We start from the raw sequence: 18,110 nt of genomic DNA, 5'->3' as shown, positions 1-18,110 counted from the left end.
TCAGGACACAAGCTTGCACAAAGAAAGTGTGCCTGTTTTCATGTTGGTGTGACAATGGTAACATGGTATCGATAGCTGTCTGAAGCAATTTCAGGTCAACAATTCACATGAGGTTGATGGATAAAATTGTCCCTTTCCTGCCACAAATCCCAGCAACCTGGTAACTCTGGATAGAGGTCACTCAACTAGTGTACAGCAGAGCAGCTGTCCCCTAGGATGCATGATGCAGTAAAACCATCTTGTTTCTTCTACATGTCCTGCCACCAATCAGGCTAAAAAGAGGCAAGTGTGATTCATTTTACAGACAGGGAAACTGATGCACAGGGAGAGGAATCCAGCTCACCAGCCAGTCTGTTTTCCCTGCTTGTAAAATGAGGGGCAGATCAAAGTTGTCTTTACAGACAGGGTACTGGACAGGATCTGTCTTAAGGATAACACACCCAGTGTTTCCATCTTTCCCCGTCAGTCCCCCCAGTGCAAATTATTGAAATGTTTATAGTATAACATGAAAAAATTAACAGGCTTCTATATGTAGTTAAAGATAAATGCCAAATCAAAACAGAGCATCACTGTGCTAATTACAAGGCACATATGAGAGCTTAAAACACCTGTAGCATTACAGAGTGATGCTACTGATGGATAATGGTAGACTAGGAGAGTAGCAAGACTCACAGTATGTTTTTACACTGCACTTTCTTTCCCTGGCCTCTCCTAAACTGCATGCTGAGCTAATGAATCTACCAGCTGTAGCGAGCGTGTAATGTTACTGTCTGCTGCCTATACTGATATAAATGTCTGTATGTAACCAATTTACTGCCAAAATCTGCTTCCCAGTCCAGACACATTTTTTTCTGTACAGGGGAGGCTGTGGGTGAGAGATCTAGCTCTAGCTCCAGTTGTGCACAGTCAACAGGGACAACAGCCCCGTTACTCACCAAGACCCAGCTCATCACCAGTGGGAGCCTTAGATGACAGCTGAGCCAGTGCCCAGTGAGGCCAGTGCCCAGCAGAACTCAGCAACAGGGCTTGGCATTGTCCACTGCCCTCTCCCGGGCAGTGTTCGAGATCTTCCTGCAAAGACTACTCCACTCTAGGAGCTGAGGTGGAAGAAGATCCAGAGTACTATGAAAAAGTGTCATATCAATATAAGTGGCTGATAAATGCACTAGATGATTACACTCTAAAAATTATTTTAACCCTGTATGTAGCAATGCTGCAAAAGTAGCAGATCCAGCTGTGGAGTGAGAAGGCTAAACACCACTCTGCAAGTGAGCACAAAGAGCTAACCTTACACTGAACTCCTAAGACAGGGAGAGGAATGAATTTATCATAGTAGAGACATCAAGAAGTTCCTCTCAGTCCTCTGCATGCCCAAAGGAAAGCTCATCAGACAGCATTTCCAGTTTCATAAACCAGATTTACAAGTGTCAGACTTTTGGTTTGCATAATCAGAAAAGGTAATTTCAGCATGCATGTTTTTGCTGAGCTCAAAAGGCTTAATTGTGCTTCTCTCAGTGGAACAATACTTCTTACCATCCAAGTATTATGCTACCAGCATGCAGCATATGGAATAGAGCAACACTTGTTGACATATCAGTTTTAGTTACTGGTAAGCAACTGCAGCACATATGAAAGGTTACTTTTTAGAAAAAAAAACACAATCAAAACCCAAAATTCTGGAACCTATTCCTCAGTTCCTACAATACACCTCAGAGACCCTGAAATAACTTGCACCATCTGAGCACTTGACCCCACACACTCACATGTTCACACCTAGAATCATAGAATCACTAGGTTGGAAAGGACCCACTGGATCATAGAGTCCAACCATTCCTATCAAGAATGTGATGGGTATGTCTCACCAAAAGTATCACAAGGAATGGCTGATCCACAAGTGCTTCTAACTCAGAGATGAACTTCCCAGATTCTTCCACTGCAGGACCAGGAGGGACCACTAGGTTCATTGTGTTTGACTTGTCGAATACACAAGATGTTCACAGAAATTGGATTAAACCAGCATTTTAGAAAGCTCTTTAATCTTATGTTAAAGGCTCCAGGCAACTGCAAATCCACTGCTACCCCTTGAGCTGGCCTAACGCAAAGAAATTGGCTTGCATTTCAAAGCTTTCACTTTAATTTCCAGCCTATTGACTCTTATTGTGGTTTTTGGTTTCAAAATTTGATAGTTGCCCCTAATTTCATCTTTTCTCTGGCAGATCTCCCTTCTTGAGTGTAGTGGTAAAGTCAAGCGAACATGAAACAGCATCTCATTCTTTTCCATCTTCCCTTCTCACCTCAAGTTTTCTGAATGTTAGCAGCAGATGACCTTACTCATTAACAGTATCTCAATTGCATAATCAGATCTTCAGTCATGTAAACCCTTGCTCCTTAGAGGCCCCTATGGCAGCACAATGTATCAAGGTGGTGACTCAAGTTTAGACAAATAGCCTGAACTCAGGAATTCCCGGTTTAATGACTCACAGGAACAGGTTCTGAATATGAATGAAGTGAGGTCTCTGTGCAGAACAAAATTGCTGAGACATCCTGGCTTAGAAAAAGGAGAAAAAAGAAACGTTTGGTCAATAATTCTTGTCTGTTATAAAAGCCTGGAGGATTTTCTTTACCCTTGAGAAAAAGAATGAACTAATAGGATCAGAAATTTTGTGCAACAAGAAACCTGGCATAGGTCAAATATTCATATAAGGGAAGCTGGGCTGCTAAAACCAAACTGTATTTATCATTCTTTTATACCTGAACACCAGTAATTCTACTCAATAATGTTCAGGTGGGGAAGAAGAAGATTCCAAGACAGAAGCCTTACTGGGCATGTTAATCCACAGCAAGATTCAGATAACAAAGCAGCAGCTGAATTTGTACACAAGGTCAACATATCAGCAAAGCAGAAATGTGTCTTTAGGTAGGGCTTAAAGCAGCAGAACTGGCTGAAATCAGACTATAAGCTCCATGGGTATAACTGTGGTGAGAGCTCTGCACAGATAGTCTCCAAGATCCCAGTATGTTCAGCACCACTGTCCCCCAAAATCTTCTCCCCTGACAGTTTACACTGCAATTTAGATGATAAAAAAAGAAAAAGCACACTGAGCTATTATCTTGTGGTAATAAGTCCCACAAGTTAACAAAATGTTACCAATTACAGCAATCTGTCTATCCCCGTTTAAGGCTTTTCCATTTCACTGAGTTGTTTCTTGTTCTGGTATCGTGGGAGGAAGGGAAAAAACATAAACAACCCAGAAGGCTTCTGCTGTAACTTGCCCTCTGAGAATTTGTTCTCTCGATCTTCTCAGCACTACTTATCTCTCAAAACACTTAAAATGGAAATCAAGCTATGCCTTCCCTATCTCCATCACCATTCTCTGGACTATTCAGGTTAGGTAAACATGGTTCAGTATTGTCCAATAGCAGCAGAGCAGGCTGCACATCAATGGGAGCAGGTGGAGAGAGACACAAGCATCTAAAATAAGAATATTTTCTTCGAAGAAACTCTATGGAAAAGAGAGTATTTTATTTTAGCTATTTTCTTTGCAGTGAGAGACAGTTGAAAATATTTATCCCAGGTTCCCTAGGTAGCATTTTACATTAAAGAGCAGAATAGATGCTGAATGCAAATAAACCAAGAAGAATTTTGAGCAATGCATGAAGAGGCACTGTGACTGAGCCTCAAGGGGGTTAGAAATACCTTCTACTTACACTGCAGGTTTCAGTCTTCACATGATAGAGTCACTTTCCCCAGTAACTAGCACCTTGGTAGAAAGGTCATCATTTCTCATTTATTTTGCTGTTGAAGGTGAAGAAGCTCCAGAAAGTCTAAGAAATTTCAGCCTGATCTCATTCAGATGGGATTTCCTTCTGGAGATAATACCATAGCAGCCATTTTCTATCTTAAAATCCTTAACTGCTCTAAAACCATTTCCAATATTTCAATCCATTTTCCTCCCCAGACAGACAGACCTGAAGAACTGCTTTTCATTTCCAGCAGCAACAGAGACAGCAGTAGGATCAAGAACAAGACCCCATGACTGATGGGCAGAGAGAGCTGCAGCATTCCTCTGTCATACAGAAGGACAAAATCAGAAATATTCTGTTTGCACAAGAGACAGGTCCCCATCCTACTGGCAAGGAGGCTCACACCTGGTTTTGCATCAACAACAAAATTCTGAACAGCCTCAGCAATGAACTCCATGCTCCTTAGTGTCAACAGAGTCATTACCCTGTTTTACACAGCCACCAGCATTGAGCACAGATAAAACACGTGTTCAGTTAAAAATTATATGATCTGCATGCAGCCTCAAGCTCCACAGCGTGCAGAAACATACCCTAATTGGCCAATGCTCATCCATCCACGTTAAGCCCCAGCAGCAGTGTGGTCCCATCGGAGCATCACAACAAAGCAGACTAATTAAGAGCATCTGGGGACAGAGAGGCCCATTTTGGCAGGAGGTGTCCTCAAGCATGAAGGTTGTTAACCCGCAGCTGGGTGATATGAATAGTCATGTCAGTGCTGAAAAGGCACATAAACACAAGGATGATGTATTTCATGACAAGAGGCTTTGCTTTGCTTTCAGGTGCAGTATTTCTTTTACGAGGAACTGAGAGCCCTATAAGGAGGATCAGCTCTGGACTGGAGTCTCTGCCAAATTTCTTGCCTGGCTTTCTGGAGGCTCCTTCCTTCCGTTATCAGCAATAGCTCCTTGGAGCTGCAGCTACCAGTCTCAAGGTCACAGACCAGTGCTTAAAAATAGCACCATTTGTACATCAGCCCTCAGGGAGGCTTCAGCACCTGTAGACCATCCCACACAGCAAGGTCTGTCCTCTGCCTGTTGCAGGGGACTAGGGCTGCAGAGCTCTGAGCAGTCATCATGAGGCTGGCCACAGTGAACCTGACCTTAAACTGGCCTGCACAGTGGCACTTTCTTTTGGTAAGCATTCAATATTTTCATCTCTTGACATGAACAGGAGACTACAAGCAGACTTTTAACCACTCATATAAACAAACCACGTTGACTCAAAGGAAGCCTTCAACTGGCACGATCCAGGAACTGGATAAACTTGGCAAAGTGCTGCTTGCTGCGGGGTCCTGCTGGTAGGCAGGTTGCCTGCAGGTCTACTTGCAACCACAGAGCCGTTCTTTCTGCTGTGGTTACTTGTGCATCTTCCATCTCTTCTCGTTATGATACTTAGTACGACAGATAAAATTACCATAGAATACTCAGAGGGTTCCAGAGACATGGCCCACATGTGAAAAATGCTTCATACTCTGGAGTGTCTGAAGCACTGAGTAAGCACTAGCCAGTTAGTCCTCAATAACGCTCCAGATGGATCCTTACATTGCAGGAAGGTACCCTTAAGCAAGAGTCAAGTCAGCACATGCCACAGAAATTCATGATCCTGCATTGCTACTATGATCAGGCAGAGCCAGCCTGAGAAAAGGGCACGCATCCACCCCCAGAGTTTGTCAACAGGTCTTTGCTGGTGGAAAAGGACTAGCAGGATGGGAGAGACAGAGCCCAAGTTCTATGGGACAGATTACCTGTCTTCCCCTGTGTTTACATAGCAGCTACTGCAAAGGGAAACTGGTCTAACCTTCAGGGCATAGTCATAGCTACATCATCAGGGTCCAGGGTTTACAGAGGCAGGTAATTCTCATTGCTTCTACTTTACAGATAAGAAAACTAAGGCTGAAAAAAAGAGAGATGAGTACAGGGTCAGAGTCCATTCAGAGTAGGAAAGAGAACCCAGGCAGCGTTGCTGCTACGAATTCCTGTGCACCTTGCCAGATCTTCAGCCCCTTTCTGACTGGTGACCGCATGCAGAGCTATCACTGGTGCATTCTCACAGGTCACACAGCTTAACAGATGCAGCTGAAGGCACCTTGTCTCTAGCAACAACCTAACTTCTGCCCCTATTGTGGCCTTTTTAACTTAATTTGAAACAAAAGCAATGAAGATTCTTCCTACCTTACAAAGCAGCACTAGGCTCAGACTAGTTGATGCACTATCTGCTCTCTAGCAGAAAATGATTTTCCAAAGGACTTCCACCCATAATACCATGCCAGGTCATCTCTCAACATGAGAGGCAGGGAAGGCGTTTCCCTGGGAACAGTAACCATGGCAAAGCTCTTACCAGTGCCTTCCCCTCTCTACCTACAGGAAGAAAGAACAGCAGATGCCTGAGCAGTGCCTCCAGCAGGCCCCTGGGCCCTCAAAGCCGTAAGCAACCTGGAAACACCTGATCATAGATTCAGAAAGGAGCTTCAATTCATTCTATTCTGTCTTTTATTCAGCTACCACACATTTCTGCCATGCTATGCTGAACTCAGAATGCCTCATTACAAAGAGCGCAACTGGAAACATCAGTGTCACTGAAAGGTCAGCCAAATCTAACAACACATAGGTAGGCATTGAGCCCAAAAATCAGCGTGGGTAGATGGCCAGCAAGCAAAGGTACAATGGACTGGCTTTGCAGTTTTCAAACCCTGGCATTGTTCATTAGAGCCCTATTAAAGAAAGCATATGCAAATCCCAATTTGCAAGCAATAGCTGCCAGCAGATGACCTGCTTCTGGTCCACCTTTTTCTCTGCGGAATATTCTCGATTCACTAGATTGAACGAAACTCTCTTTTTCTGAAGAGCTAATTAAATCATAATAAACTGTCCAACTTCAAAGTACAATCATATTGCACGCTTTTGGGGATCTTTTTTCTCATACTAGTGAACACATTATAAGTTTCTGGATCTGAGGTTTGTTAAGTATTTATCCAAGTTAACAGAGCAAATAAAACCAAAGGACTCTGATTAATCTTTCACTCAAATGACACATACAGAAAGAGTGTTCTATGATTCAGCAATCTTGATATGTGACTAAATAGTCAACAACTCAGATTTCAACTAACAAACTAACATCACTCCAGAGTTAACATGTAATTAGTATGAATTGCCAGGACATCAGTATCTTATACTAGCAACTCACTCAGAGGAGAATACTGCCCCATAGCCAGACTGACACACAGCACAAAAAGCTCAGTAGTCCAAGTTTCTAAGTACAGTGAAACCAGAATCTTTACAGTGAGAAAGATATCAGCCTTCTACATGGTAATTTAGGAGCACAGGGTGACTGGGTCAAGTGGTCACGAAGCCCATTGCTCCACCTCCTCACATTCATTTCAAAAATGTATTTCACGTGCACAGCAAATACCTGCTCCACACACATACAGAAACTTCAATGTCTAACATCCAAGTGAAGTAAATATTCAGAATGAGTCTAACATTCATTTTAACCTCCTCTAGTTCAAATCACTGCAAATAACCCAGAAATACGCAGCCAAGTCAAATGATGCATTCATACCTGAGTTAATACTCAAATCCAGCCAGTTGTCTTTATTTAGCACTGACTCCTCAGAGAGAGCATTAGAAAAAAATCTCATTTTGCAAATTTCCTAGGAATGCAATGCAGCTAGCACTGAAAGACGATACTATTTCTTTAAAAGATGTTGCACATACCTTTCTTTGTCATCCGCTCCAGTCTAATGCATCCTCCTATAAAATCATGATAAGATTTCATTTCTCCTTCTGTTATTCGGACAGCAGTGAAAGATGGATTCCTGGGCACCTGTTGTCCACATTTCCAACAGCGAGAAGCCATTGCCACAGCTCAGGAGAATCTTGTCAGGAATCTGCTCTCTGTTTGCTGGAATTCAGCCTGATTCTTCAGCCGTCAGTCCAGGCTGGTGACTTTATCCCACTTAGTTCATTCAAGGTCACCCTCGCCAGCAAGATACTTACCATTGCCATTGGCTAAGACTTTTATAGGCTTACTGACTGTGTTTGTTTCTCCCTCCTTGCTTTCAATATCAGTTTACTTTATCCTCTCATTCAGAATGAAAGCTGTGAACCTCAGCACAGCCCATGCCCTGAATGGCTTCCTTATCATTAATTTAAAGCTACCTTATAAGCAACAATGAAGAGAGAAGATCCCAGAAGCACGATGCAAGATCACAGAATGTCTCTTAAAGAGCATGCCAGGTACATTCACAATGAAGTTTTCCTTAAGAAAAGGTTTTTCTTCATGATTTTCAGTCCCTTTCAGGCTTAGGATTTTATGATTCTTCTTCACTGAGAATGGATTTTTTTTTTTTTATTTCTGCATCTCAGCTCGGACGGTGCAAGGAGACTGCTCCGCAGAGCTGTTCAACCAATTACTCATACGTCTGGCAGCGGTACTGGGAGGCTGCGACTGTACAGAAAAGCCCTCTGCTGCTGTGCACAGTGCCTGCTCATAAGATCTGATAATCTAAATGAACAGAGTAGCAAATGGAGGACAGAAGGGAAATATTGCTGGCAGACACACTCTGCTAGCTGTGCAGCACCACAAAAATTTTTTTAGAAAAGAAGCTGGATCCATCAGTTTGACGTCAAAATAAGAAATCTGAAACGTACACTTAGAAACATTTCTTTGAAGGAGCTGGGTATTTAAGCTGACCTTTTTCCCTTCTAACAATTAGAATCATAGACTCATAGAATAACCAGGTTGGAAGAGACCCACCAGATCATCGAGTCCAACCATTCCTATCAAATTAGTATAATACAAATCACTGGTCACAGTGTCTTATGAAGAAACTAGCTCTTAAGGAACTGAGTGCAGAGAGCACTCAATCCTGACGCTTAGAAATAAAAAGTTTCCCTGGGGTTGGGATGGGACAGCACAGGAGGTGCATGAACAAGCACAAGGCCAGCACCGGCGAGGGTGCAAAGGGTCCAGTGAAAAGCTAGTGAATAAGAACTGAGCTGCAACCCAGAACTCAGCTGCAGGGACGTGAGCACAGAACAAGCTTTCTTGTTCTCATACAAGGAAAAGAATCTTATACACAGGCCAAGAGAGTCTTTGCCTTCCTCTGCCTTAGTCACTACTACCTATTGGCTCTTTACATAGTTGCATCCAGTGTTGTTCAGCTCATGGCCCTCTCAGATCACAGCTGATCATAGAATCATAGAATAACCAGGTTGGAAGAGACCCACCGGATCATCGAGTCCAACCATTCCTATCAAACACTAAACCATGCCCCTTAGCACCTCGTCCACCCGTGCCTTAAACACCTCCAGGGAAGGTGACTCAACCACCTCCCTGGGCAGCCTGTTCCAGTGCCCAATGACCCTTTCTGTAAAGAATTTTTTCCTAACGTCCAGCCTAAATCTCCCCTGGCGGAGCTTGAGGCCATTCCCTCTTGTCCTGTCCCCCATCACTTGGGAGAAGAGGCCAGCACCCTCCTCTCTACAACGTCCTTTCAGGTAGTTGTAGAGAGCAACTTAGAGAGAGTTGTAGAGTTGTAGAGAGGGGAAAGGAGAAGCACAATTAATACAGATCTGAGACTGAACTATGGGGGACAAAGATGCCCAGGAGAAAAAAAACACCACACGATGACATGACTAAAATGGTGAATCACTAGATGAACAGGCATGAACGCCTTTAAGCTGAAGCTTACAGCAATCAACTCAGCCTTATTTCTTCCCCATTCCACGAACTTCTGCAGCTTCTTCCCTGCTGGCTTTTGTGCTTCCCAATCACTCAGTGAGCTGTTTCAGCTCCCTGACCCAGCACATAGAAACTGACCACGCAGTAAAACAGCTACCAGACCCGGTAAGCAGTGAGTCCCAGGACCTCTCCTTTTGATGAAAGTAAGCTGTAAAGGAGACCTCCACTCTTCTGTCTGCTGCCAACCCCCACCTCACTCCTCCTCCCCACCAAATTTGCTGCGTGGCATGAAGCTGGTCACCCTTCTGCTCTTTGCCAAAACCCTGCCTGCAAAGTGAGGACAACGACATACTGAGCTGTTGGGTGACCTGATTCATTAGCATTTGCAAAATATTTATTAGAGCTTCCATAAAGAAATCCCCTGTGTGCTGCTATATTTTACAGATAGAGAAAGCAGAGTCACAGAAGGCAGAATAAATTTGTAGAAAGCTGTCATCATGAGATAAGAAGACTAGAAACATAACCCTGAAGTTTTATCTTAAAACCTTTCTTCCATCCTCTGTTTGTACATTGGATGGGCTCAAGGTGCCCTTCCATACACAGGCAAACATGATGTACCTTGGAAATGAAGCTTTTCAGATGATACATTCATGTGTATGTCTGACATATACAGAATAACTGCACTTCTACCCTGAATATATATGGATATACCATGGGGGCTGAATCCAGCATTTGTGACAATACACTCCTGTCTGCCATAATCCCTTGCATATGCTGCTCCCACCAGTTTCCACGTGGCTTAGCAACAGGAGGATCTGTGAGACACACTGTTCCAAGGGGGAGACTCAATGCTGGAAATGGGATGGAAGAAGAAATATGCCCTGTGTGTGAACTTCTGAAGCATAGGTAGCTACTGCACATACCAAGAAAACTATCCAAGTCTCAGTCTTTCACAACCAGACACTGATCAATTACACTATTAAATACACATCCCTGATGCCTACAGTATCTCTGCCACCACCCATCGCCAGGCAAAAAATAAGCTGACTGTAGCTTCTACACATTTAGCAACAGGACTGAATGATGTGCGAGTTCTAGGATGGATGGACAGAAGGATCTGTTTATTCTCCTGCAAGTTTCATTTCATTCACATTTCAGAAACCTGACACTGGAGCACTGAGAGCTGCACTGTTTCCTACCACACAAACTACCTCTTCCACACTGCACTGGATGTATTTGCGCTGTAGTTGCTGCAAGGGCTGGCTCACAGTAATGCTTTTATGTAACGTTACCAAACATGCACTGAGAGTAGATGACTGATTCTTCACAATTTTCCTGTGTTAGCTAAACGGTATCCATCTGAAAACCAATTACTATTCTTCGCCTGCAGAATGGTATAGTGGAGAGAACAGGCGCAGAAAGTGGCAAGTACACTTCCTTGGGTCTTCTCCATAGGTGACGGATTGGAGAGGAGTTACTTTCCTGCTGCTCCAGACAAACACGTCAAAATGTTTGGAAAAGCTAAGTAAGAAAACCTTTTCTGCTTGTGTATTGCCAACATTGCCTAGCAATGTCATCTGGGTTGGTCCGTCAATGAGTAAGCAAGTAACTAGATGCAAGAACATCATCAGAAATTAAAAGAAATCCCAACCACCCAGATATTCTCAGATGCCATTAATCAAAACAGGCCGTTCCTAGTTTCACTAAAAACACCAGTTCACCTTGGAAGCTCACTGGAAGGTGCTTGCTGTCTTTACTGTACAGCCAGAGGATTGTCACAAATTTCAAGTCAGCTCAGTTAAATCACTTTAAGCCCTATGTCTCTTCTCATGAAATATGCTTCTTCCCCAAATAACAGTGCTCTAATTGTTGGTATCACTGTTAAGCATGAATCGTGCAACAAGCATGTTGGATATCAAGGATGCTGGGCACAATGGACGTGACTCTTCACAAGAAATTGAGTTTGAGAACAGCAGTTATGTGCCAGAGGAAGGAGGAGAGAAGTCTGCTTCTGCTGCAATTTTCAGCTAGAAAATACTGAAAAACACTCCCTATTTGCAACTTACCCCACACGGTCATTAAAACAATTGAGGAGAAACAAACATCCCTTTTCCACTAGAGTCATGTCAGAACCATTAAGAAAGCTTAGTAGTTGAGACTGAAAAATTGCCTCTCCCATCCACCAACAATTTTAAGAAAATAAACAAAACAAAAAACCCACAGCGAGAGCAGCAAGAGATATCCTATTTATTCATGAAGACCAGCAGCTCCTCCCACCTGCTTACAGTATTCTACAAGTCTAAGAAATAAGGTATCTAAATTCAGTGCTATTACAAGTGATATACATAGAAGCTAAAGAGAAAAAAAATAATCTGTGTAATTCCTGAAACCCAAATTCACATTTTCCATGTTTTTGTGATATCTTTTCTGAAGTTTGAACTCTTCATTGAGAGCTACACTGAAACACACCATTCTTCTTGCATACACCTCCTGACCTTCTTTCTGCCTTCCCCATCATCCAGATCATGAGTCTGATAAGCTATGAGGCATTTCAGCAGCTTTACAGGTTTATTTTCAGAGCACACAGCACTGTTACAGGTAACATCCATTCCACTGTTCAGCTAGGAAACAGAAACTGGTCTTTTCTATTAACTTCCATTTATTTTCTTCCAACTAATACAAAGCAAACTAGCATTCCTTCCCCCTCCCTTTTTAATAAAGGGCTACATCCCAGGAATTGTTTTAAGCCCCAAAGAGTTAAATGAACGAGCAGAGGAAAAAGATGTCTCTGCTCTTGAAATTACTTCTAGCATACAGCACTGTTGCAATTACAGCATGCAGTTACTGCACTAGAAGGCCCTAATTCCAGTGCCATATGGTTTCAGAATCTCATTACACTGATCTCCTTAAAGTGATTTCTTAACTGATGAGGAAAACAGTTTTGGTCACCTCCAGCAGCAGGAAACAATAAGTCTGCCACTGTTAGTCCCCATCCACTCCCATGCAAGCTGCCAAAAGCAGGAGTGATCATAGCAAAGATCAAAAGACAACCCAGCCAAAGAACTTCTACTGACATCTCAAAGCCGTGCAGGCATCCAGGGCTATCCAAGGACTGTTACCAACATTAAAAAAAAAAACCCAACAACAACAGCCTCTGTGCCATCACTGCCAGACCAGAGAAGCTGCCCAAGAGATCAGGAGAACAGCGGAATCCTCCTAGGCCAAGCAGTGGGCAGGGCTTGCTGCTGCACCTGCAGGGTTTATTTTACCTGGCTCTCTTGACCTGTGCAGTTAAGTGCATATTAGCAAGAATAGGAGGCATTTCTGTCCCGCTAGGCATCTGCTTGGCAAGATCAACAAAAAGATTCCCAAAATCACCTGTCGATAAGGGTAAAGAACAGCTAGATCCAAGGCTTATGCTTGGATGCAAAGGTATTCCAGTCTTGATCATGGAAATGCCCCAGAACTCAAGTGAGAGTGAGAGCCTTTCTGTGCAACACACACCCAAAACATAGTGCTTGGCTGAAAGCGACAGGAGGACAAATGGAAGACAAGTAAATGCAGAAGGAACAGGCAAGAGAGACACCGGGTAACCCAGAGATGGTTATGATCCATAAAATTGGGTGTGCAAGGCCACATTCTCCCACACTCCTAAACACCATGATGACCTTATCAGCAGTGCAGCATGCACTGTGAGAGGTGGATGCACAGTTACAGCTCCGGACACAGAGAAGGGAACATGTTTCTCTCCTCTTGGTACTCTGCCACTGACACACTGAGTCACCTCCAGTGTGACAGTAACCCTGAAGCTTGCTAGTGGTCAGATCACTGCACTATTCCTCTTTCTCTCCCCTTTTCCTTCCTGCAACCAACCACTGGAGCACTGGCAGCGCAGAACTGCTGCTGGATCCATGCAGCAAAGACCATCAGGACAGCTTCTCTCCCTCAGAAACAGCTGTGCACATTCCTCAATGTAAGCAGCATTTTTTTGTTGTTGTAATTCAGAGCTTGAAGCAGATAAAGGAGGACCAAAAAGACACAGGGATAAAAATAGGATCCATAAGAATCACAAGGGCTGTTGATATTTGGGGCGTTGGCCACACGCCAAATGTTAGCTGAACAGGAAGAAACAGCTTCTCACGTTACGAAGTACAGTAAAGGCATTTCCAATGTTTCATTGTTATCTCTCAAACGCTCAATATCAGTTACTACACAGAGTGGGATATTTGACTTTAGAGACTATTGATTTCTTCCTGTTTGCATGTCTGTGCGGCAAGGTTGATTCAGTTACTCTGAGCAGTCCACAAGGGAAAAAGGAGCTCCTATCTAGACTTTTCTGAGCACCAATACTTTCACTGATCGGGCTCTCTCAGATAACAGATGGACATCAAACACAAGCCTTTTGCATCCCCCAGAGTAAGGCTTGCATCCTTCTAGGCAACAGAGGATAAGAGTCAGTCAAAGAGGACTTAGACCCTCCGTCCTAGCAAGAGATTTTTCCCCGGGGCAGGCCTGCTGTCAGAAACCAGAGATTTGTCCTGAAGGACCTGCCCACAAGGTAGTTTCCCGGTGCTGGGCACCTGCAAATGTGACGCTGCAGCACTGTCCTCTGTGTGCACCCACAAGCGAAAGCATGGGGCAGGTGGACACTTGCACACATCTATATCCAGGCATTAGGAATTTGTCTGGCTCAATGCCTCATGCTGCAGAACTGTTCCTTCTTCACATCCACCCATAGCCTGAACACCTGAGCTGTCCCCAGTTTATTGTCCCCAGCTTTGTCTCTAAGCCATTAGCTGCAATAGATTTAAGCTTCCAGAAAGACATAATCTACAGGGCAATTTCCACACTTATACCAAAGCCCAATGTGCAGTAGAAAAAATAAAGGTATGAAAAACCTGCTAGCGTGTGCATCAGTGTATATCATGCATACTCTTCTTTTACCTCGCCCTGCCCTGAGCACTGCATCAAGCACCAGGGCACAGCAAGGCCAAGACATCGTCCCACCACACACAACCACACTCCCAGACCTCTTCCTCTCCTCCCCAAACAGCACAATTACTAACTTTCATCATCCTACACTGTCCTTATCTTGTAATGTCTAACAGCAGGGTAAATTAACAATTGGCTCTCTTGCAATCTGTTTTCACCAGATTTACAGGAAACCAAGAGTTTCAATCCTTTGTCATAACCAAGCAAGAGCTGCTAAAATTATATGGAAAGGAGCCAGCTGGGAGAGGCAGACAAAGCACAAGCATAAAAGCCTTGCTTCCTTTCCTCAGCAAGCCTAAAATTATCTAGGGAACATATATACTAACAGGCAAGTGGGTCCACACAGTAAAACAGATGTCTGTAAATCAGCTTCAGGTACAGAAACAGTATAGCACTGCATCCGAGATAACTTATCCTACAAGGGTCTGCGCAAGGGTTTCTCTGCAACACCACGTTAGTGTGCAAAGACCTTCCTCACCAACTCAAATGTCCCACTACATGTGGCATTCATACACTGGGGTGTGCAAAATACTGCACGCACAAGGCTGGACCATCAGCCAACACAAAATAAGGACAGTACTTTGATTTCAACAGCGCTATGGACTTAAATCACCTAAAGTTGAACAGTGCAGTGTTCTGATGAGATAAGAAACTGCTCTTTGGCCTGCCAGGAAGCCCACTACAAATGATTTCTGCTGACCAGCACAGATTAACTCAATAAAATGTATCTAAATCCCACATCCGTTTATGGACCTTAGTCCCAATAGGCGTAAGTCCACTTCATGGAATAGAGCATTAAATAATACTGTGTAGTTCTCCAGTGATTCTCAGCTGAGCACTTTGGCACCACAGAGAGACTGTAAGTCCCAGAAAATAGACAGTTTTCCATTTAATTGCCAATAAAAGGATACAGTGTAAGAATAATATTTTGGTTTTTTTTAATTTGAGGATGCATCTGAGAAACATTTGAAGAAGGCTTGGGGTGGTGGTGGGAAACAATTTCACCAAAAGCTTTGCTCCACAAAAGCCAAAATCTGGGGAGGAATATGCTAAAAGCAGATATCCATACACCTCCCACTGGCTCAAAAGACCATCAGATTGATTTAATTGAGAAGAATCTTTAAATGCAAAGATGTTCAGCTTAACAAAGCAACAGCAAAGTAGTTTAAAAGCAGCTAAAAGCAGTAGGTTCACAGTTAGGACTAGTCTCTTGTCAAGAATGAAACCACGTCAGATATACGAGACAGTTACCCCCAAAACGTACAGAGGCACATGGATCAAGCAGCCTGCCATCTTCTTGATTGCTCCCAAACATACGTCTCTCTACACTGGACTTCTGATTCTCTGAAGTATCAAAGACCCATACTTGTATTGCTACCACGTGGAGCTACAAGTGTTTGGTCATTCTTACAAAGTTCTATAGCAACACTGATGTAGATCGGCATGATTTCTCCTGGAACTGCAAACTAGAAATATCTGTCAGCACCATCTCAGTAGCAGAGCACACTTTTCAGTCAGCTGTGCTTAAAGCACGGCTCCAAAGATACTGACAGAGGCACACTGTGTATGGGCAGGAAAGAAGGTTGAATCATGCATTTTCAGTCCATGTGCACCACTGAAAGAAGATTTGAGTAGGTGACACATCTGCTGGAGTTTTATGGTGAAGACATTTGCACCATCTGACCCCACACGCCAGCGGAGAGCAACACCACAGGCAGACTCCAAGCATCATCCTGCTCAACTAGCCAATGCTTCTAGACACCACTGAAAGCCAACTACAGCACCCAGCTATCACTCAAATTAATTCTTAAGTCATGTAAAGATATTCAGAGTAAACAGCTTCTTCTCTTCCTTCTCAAACGCTCCTCCCTCTGAAGGTGCTTCAACATCTGAACAGTTTCTGCTTTTTCTTCCCTCTCCTGCAGCCCTGAAGGCTCCAAGAGCTTTAGGTTAACAACTGCCTGCACAAAACTATCTTGACTGAAAGGAAATCTAATTGTTTAATGTGCTGGCAAATAAACCATAATTGTTGCTTGCTTCCCTGGGCTCTATCTATAGGATCTCTTGCAAGTAATTATATTTTTTTCTTTCTTAAGTCTCTGAGCCAATTCAGCTGATAGCATTGGACTCAGATCAGGCTTCCAGACTATACATGCAACACATGAATTACCAGCAACTTACCCGGCCTTCAGGTCTCCCGTGTAGCCTCCCAGCTTCCAAAGAATTTTCTTCTTCTTCTCTACACTCTTGCATCTTCCCAGGTAGTACACCCCCTTCAGGTCTCCACAACACACAAGCACCAAGCCTCAGATTAGCCTTCCACACGGCCTTTAGGTCACCTCATACAGCCTTCCAGCCTCTCTTTTGTATTTCCTTCTACACCTAAAAATCTACCTTCTTGTTGCATTTCTTTCAGCTAGTGTCTCTTTCACAGCTCCTTTGGAACAGGCTCTGCAGCCTTTCTCCATGCCACTATTAGTGATAACACCTGCTCCTAATTGCTACCTGTTTTCAGGTGGGGAAATGAGTGTCACCTCCTATTTACACCCTTCTATTTGCTCCTCCTTTGTAGCATAAATCCACATAATTCTACAAAATATTTGCCTGCCTGTCTTCTGTTTTACATATACTTGCTCCAAGAATAGCAATCAACTGTGAAAAAATTCAAGCAATACTTTTAATTGTGTCAGATCATTATAAGAACCCACCAATGAACTCTAAAATCTCAATACAAATAATGAAGCATAAGGAAAAAACCTTCAGCTGGGAACTGAATCCCAACATATTAATACAATTTGTCTAAGATCAATTGCAATTACTGCAGTAAAGCTGGAAGATAAATGGGGACCTACCAAAAAATAACCCTTTCTTGGTTGTAGCCCTGAATGTGGCACAGAGTATTTCTTCACTGTATTTCACATCCTTTGTAGATCTCCCCATCTTTTCAATACCATGTTTTAAAATAGTGTCTTGCTCATTAAGGTTTTGCAGTGTTTGTGTCAGGCTAAATACTTTCAGAGGCAGGAGGTCTGATACCAAAGGCCACTGACCTGAAATTGCTAAGAATGAGTGAACGGGTTGAAATAAAAATGAGATGCTAACAAGGGGTTTTAAAACCGGCTTCAATGACTGATCCCACATATCAGTGCTGGAGAGGACAAGGCAGGTATTTTGGAACATGTGAGATATACCACGAAAATATTTTGCATTAGACAGCAGCAGGTAGTCAGCGTCCCAGTGCCTTCATCAGCCTTAATTGCCAGAGAATTTTCTTCTGAGGCTTCCACCAAGGCACCTTCCACCTAGTGCTCCAGCTCCTCCATTTAAGAGGGCCACCAGTCCCTCTAGCCTTTATGCAGTGGGTAAGGCTGTTTTCAGCTGCTTTCTCTGCTGTTCCTGCCCTGTAGATTAGACTTGCTAGATTAATTTAGACCTGATGTGTCATTTGAATCTGCCATCATCTCTGCTCAGGTATTGTGGACCTGCTTTCTGAGGAGTGAGGATGATCATACTAATGCCAGCCTTATTTTCCTGTAAGGTATATTCCCTGTCACTGTAATTCCTAGCAGGTATTTAAGACTTTTAATACATTTTGTAGTGCTCAATTAAGTTATCAAAATCTCAACAGACTC

The 18,110-nt window shown here is 43.3% G+C and overlaps 1 protein-coding gene across 1 annotated transcript in view; it reads right to left on the bottom strand.

The window, feature by feature from the left end:
- MCF2L2 (MCF.2 cell line derived transforming sequence-like 2) overlaps positions 1–8,110 on the bottom strand; it is a 152,423-nt gene extending 144,313 nt beyond the window's left edge. The window contains exon 1 of the mRNA XM_069864764.1: positions 7,518–8,110. Coding sequence (XP_069720865.1) covers positions 7,518–7,659 — 142 coding nt within the window. The 5' untranslated portion in view covers positions 7,660–8,110. The remainder of the gene's footprint in view (positions 1–7,517) is intronic.
- Positions 8,111–18,110: the final 10,000 nt, after the last annotated feature.

This window comes from Phaenicophaeus curvirostris, chromosome 10 (assembly GCF_032191515.1).
Source record: "Phaenicophaeus curvirostris isolate KB17595 chromosome 10, BPBGC_Pcur_1.0, whole genome shotgun sequence".
NCBI lineage: Eukaryota > Metazoa > Chordata > Aves > Cuculiformes > Cuculidae > Phaenicophaeus > Phaenicophaeus curvirostris.
Note: the sequence above shows the minus strand (reverse complement) of the source record. Positions and strands in the feature narration are given on the sequence as shown.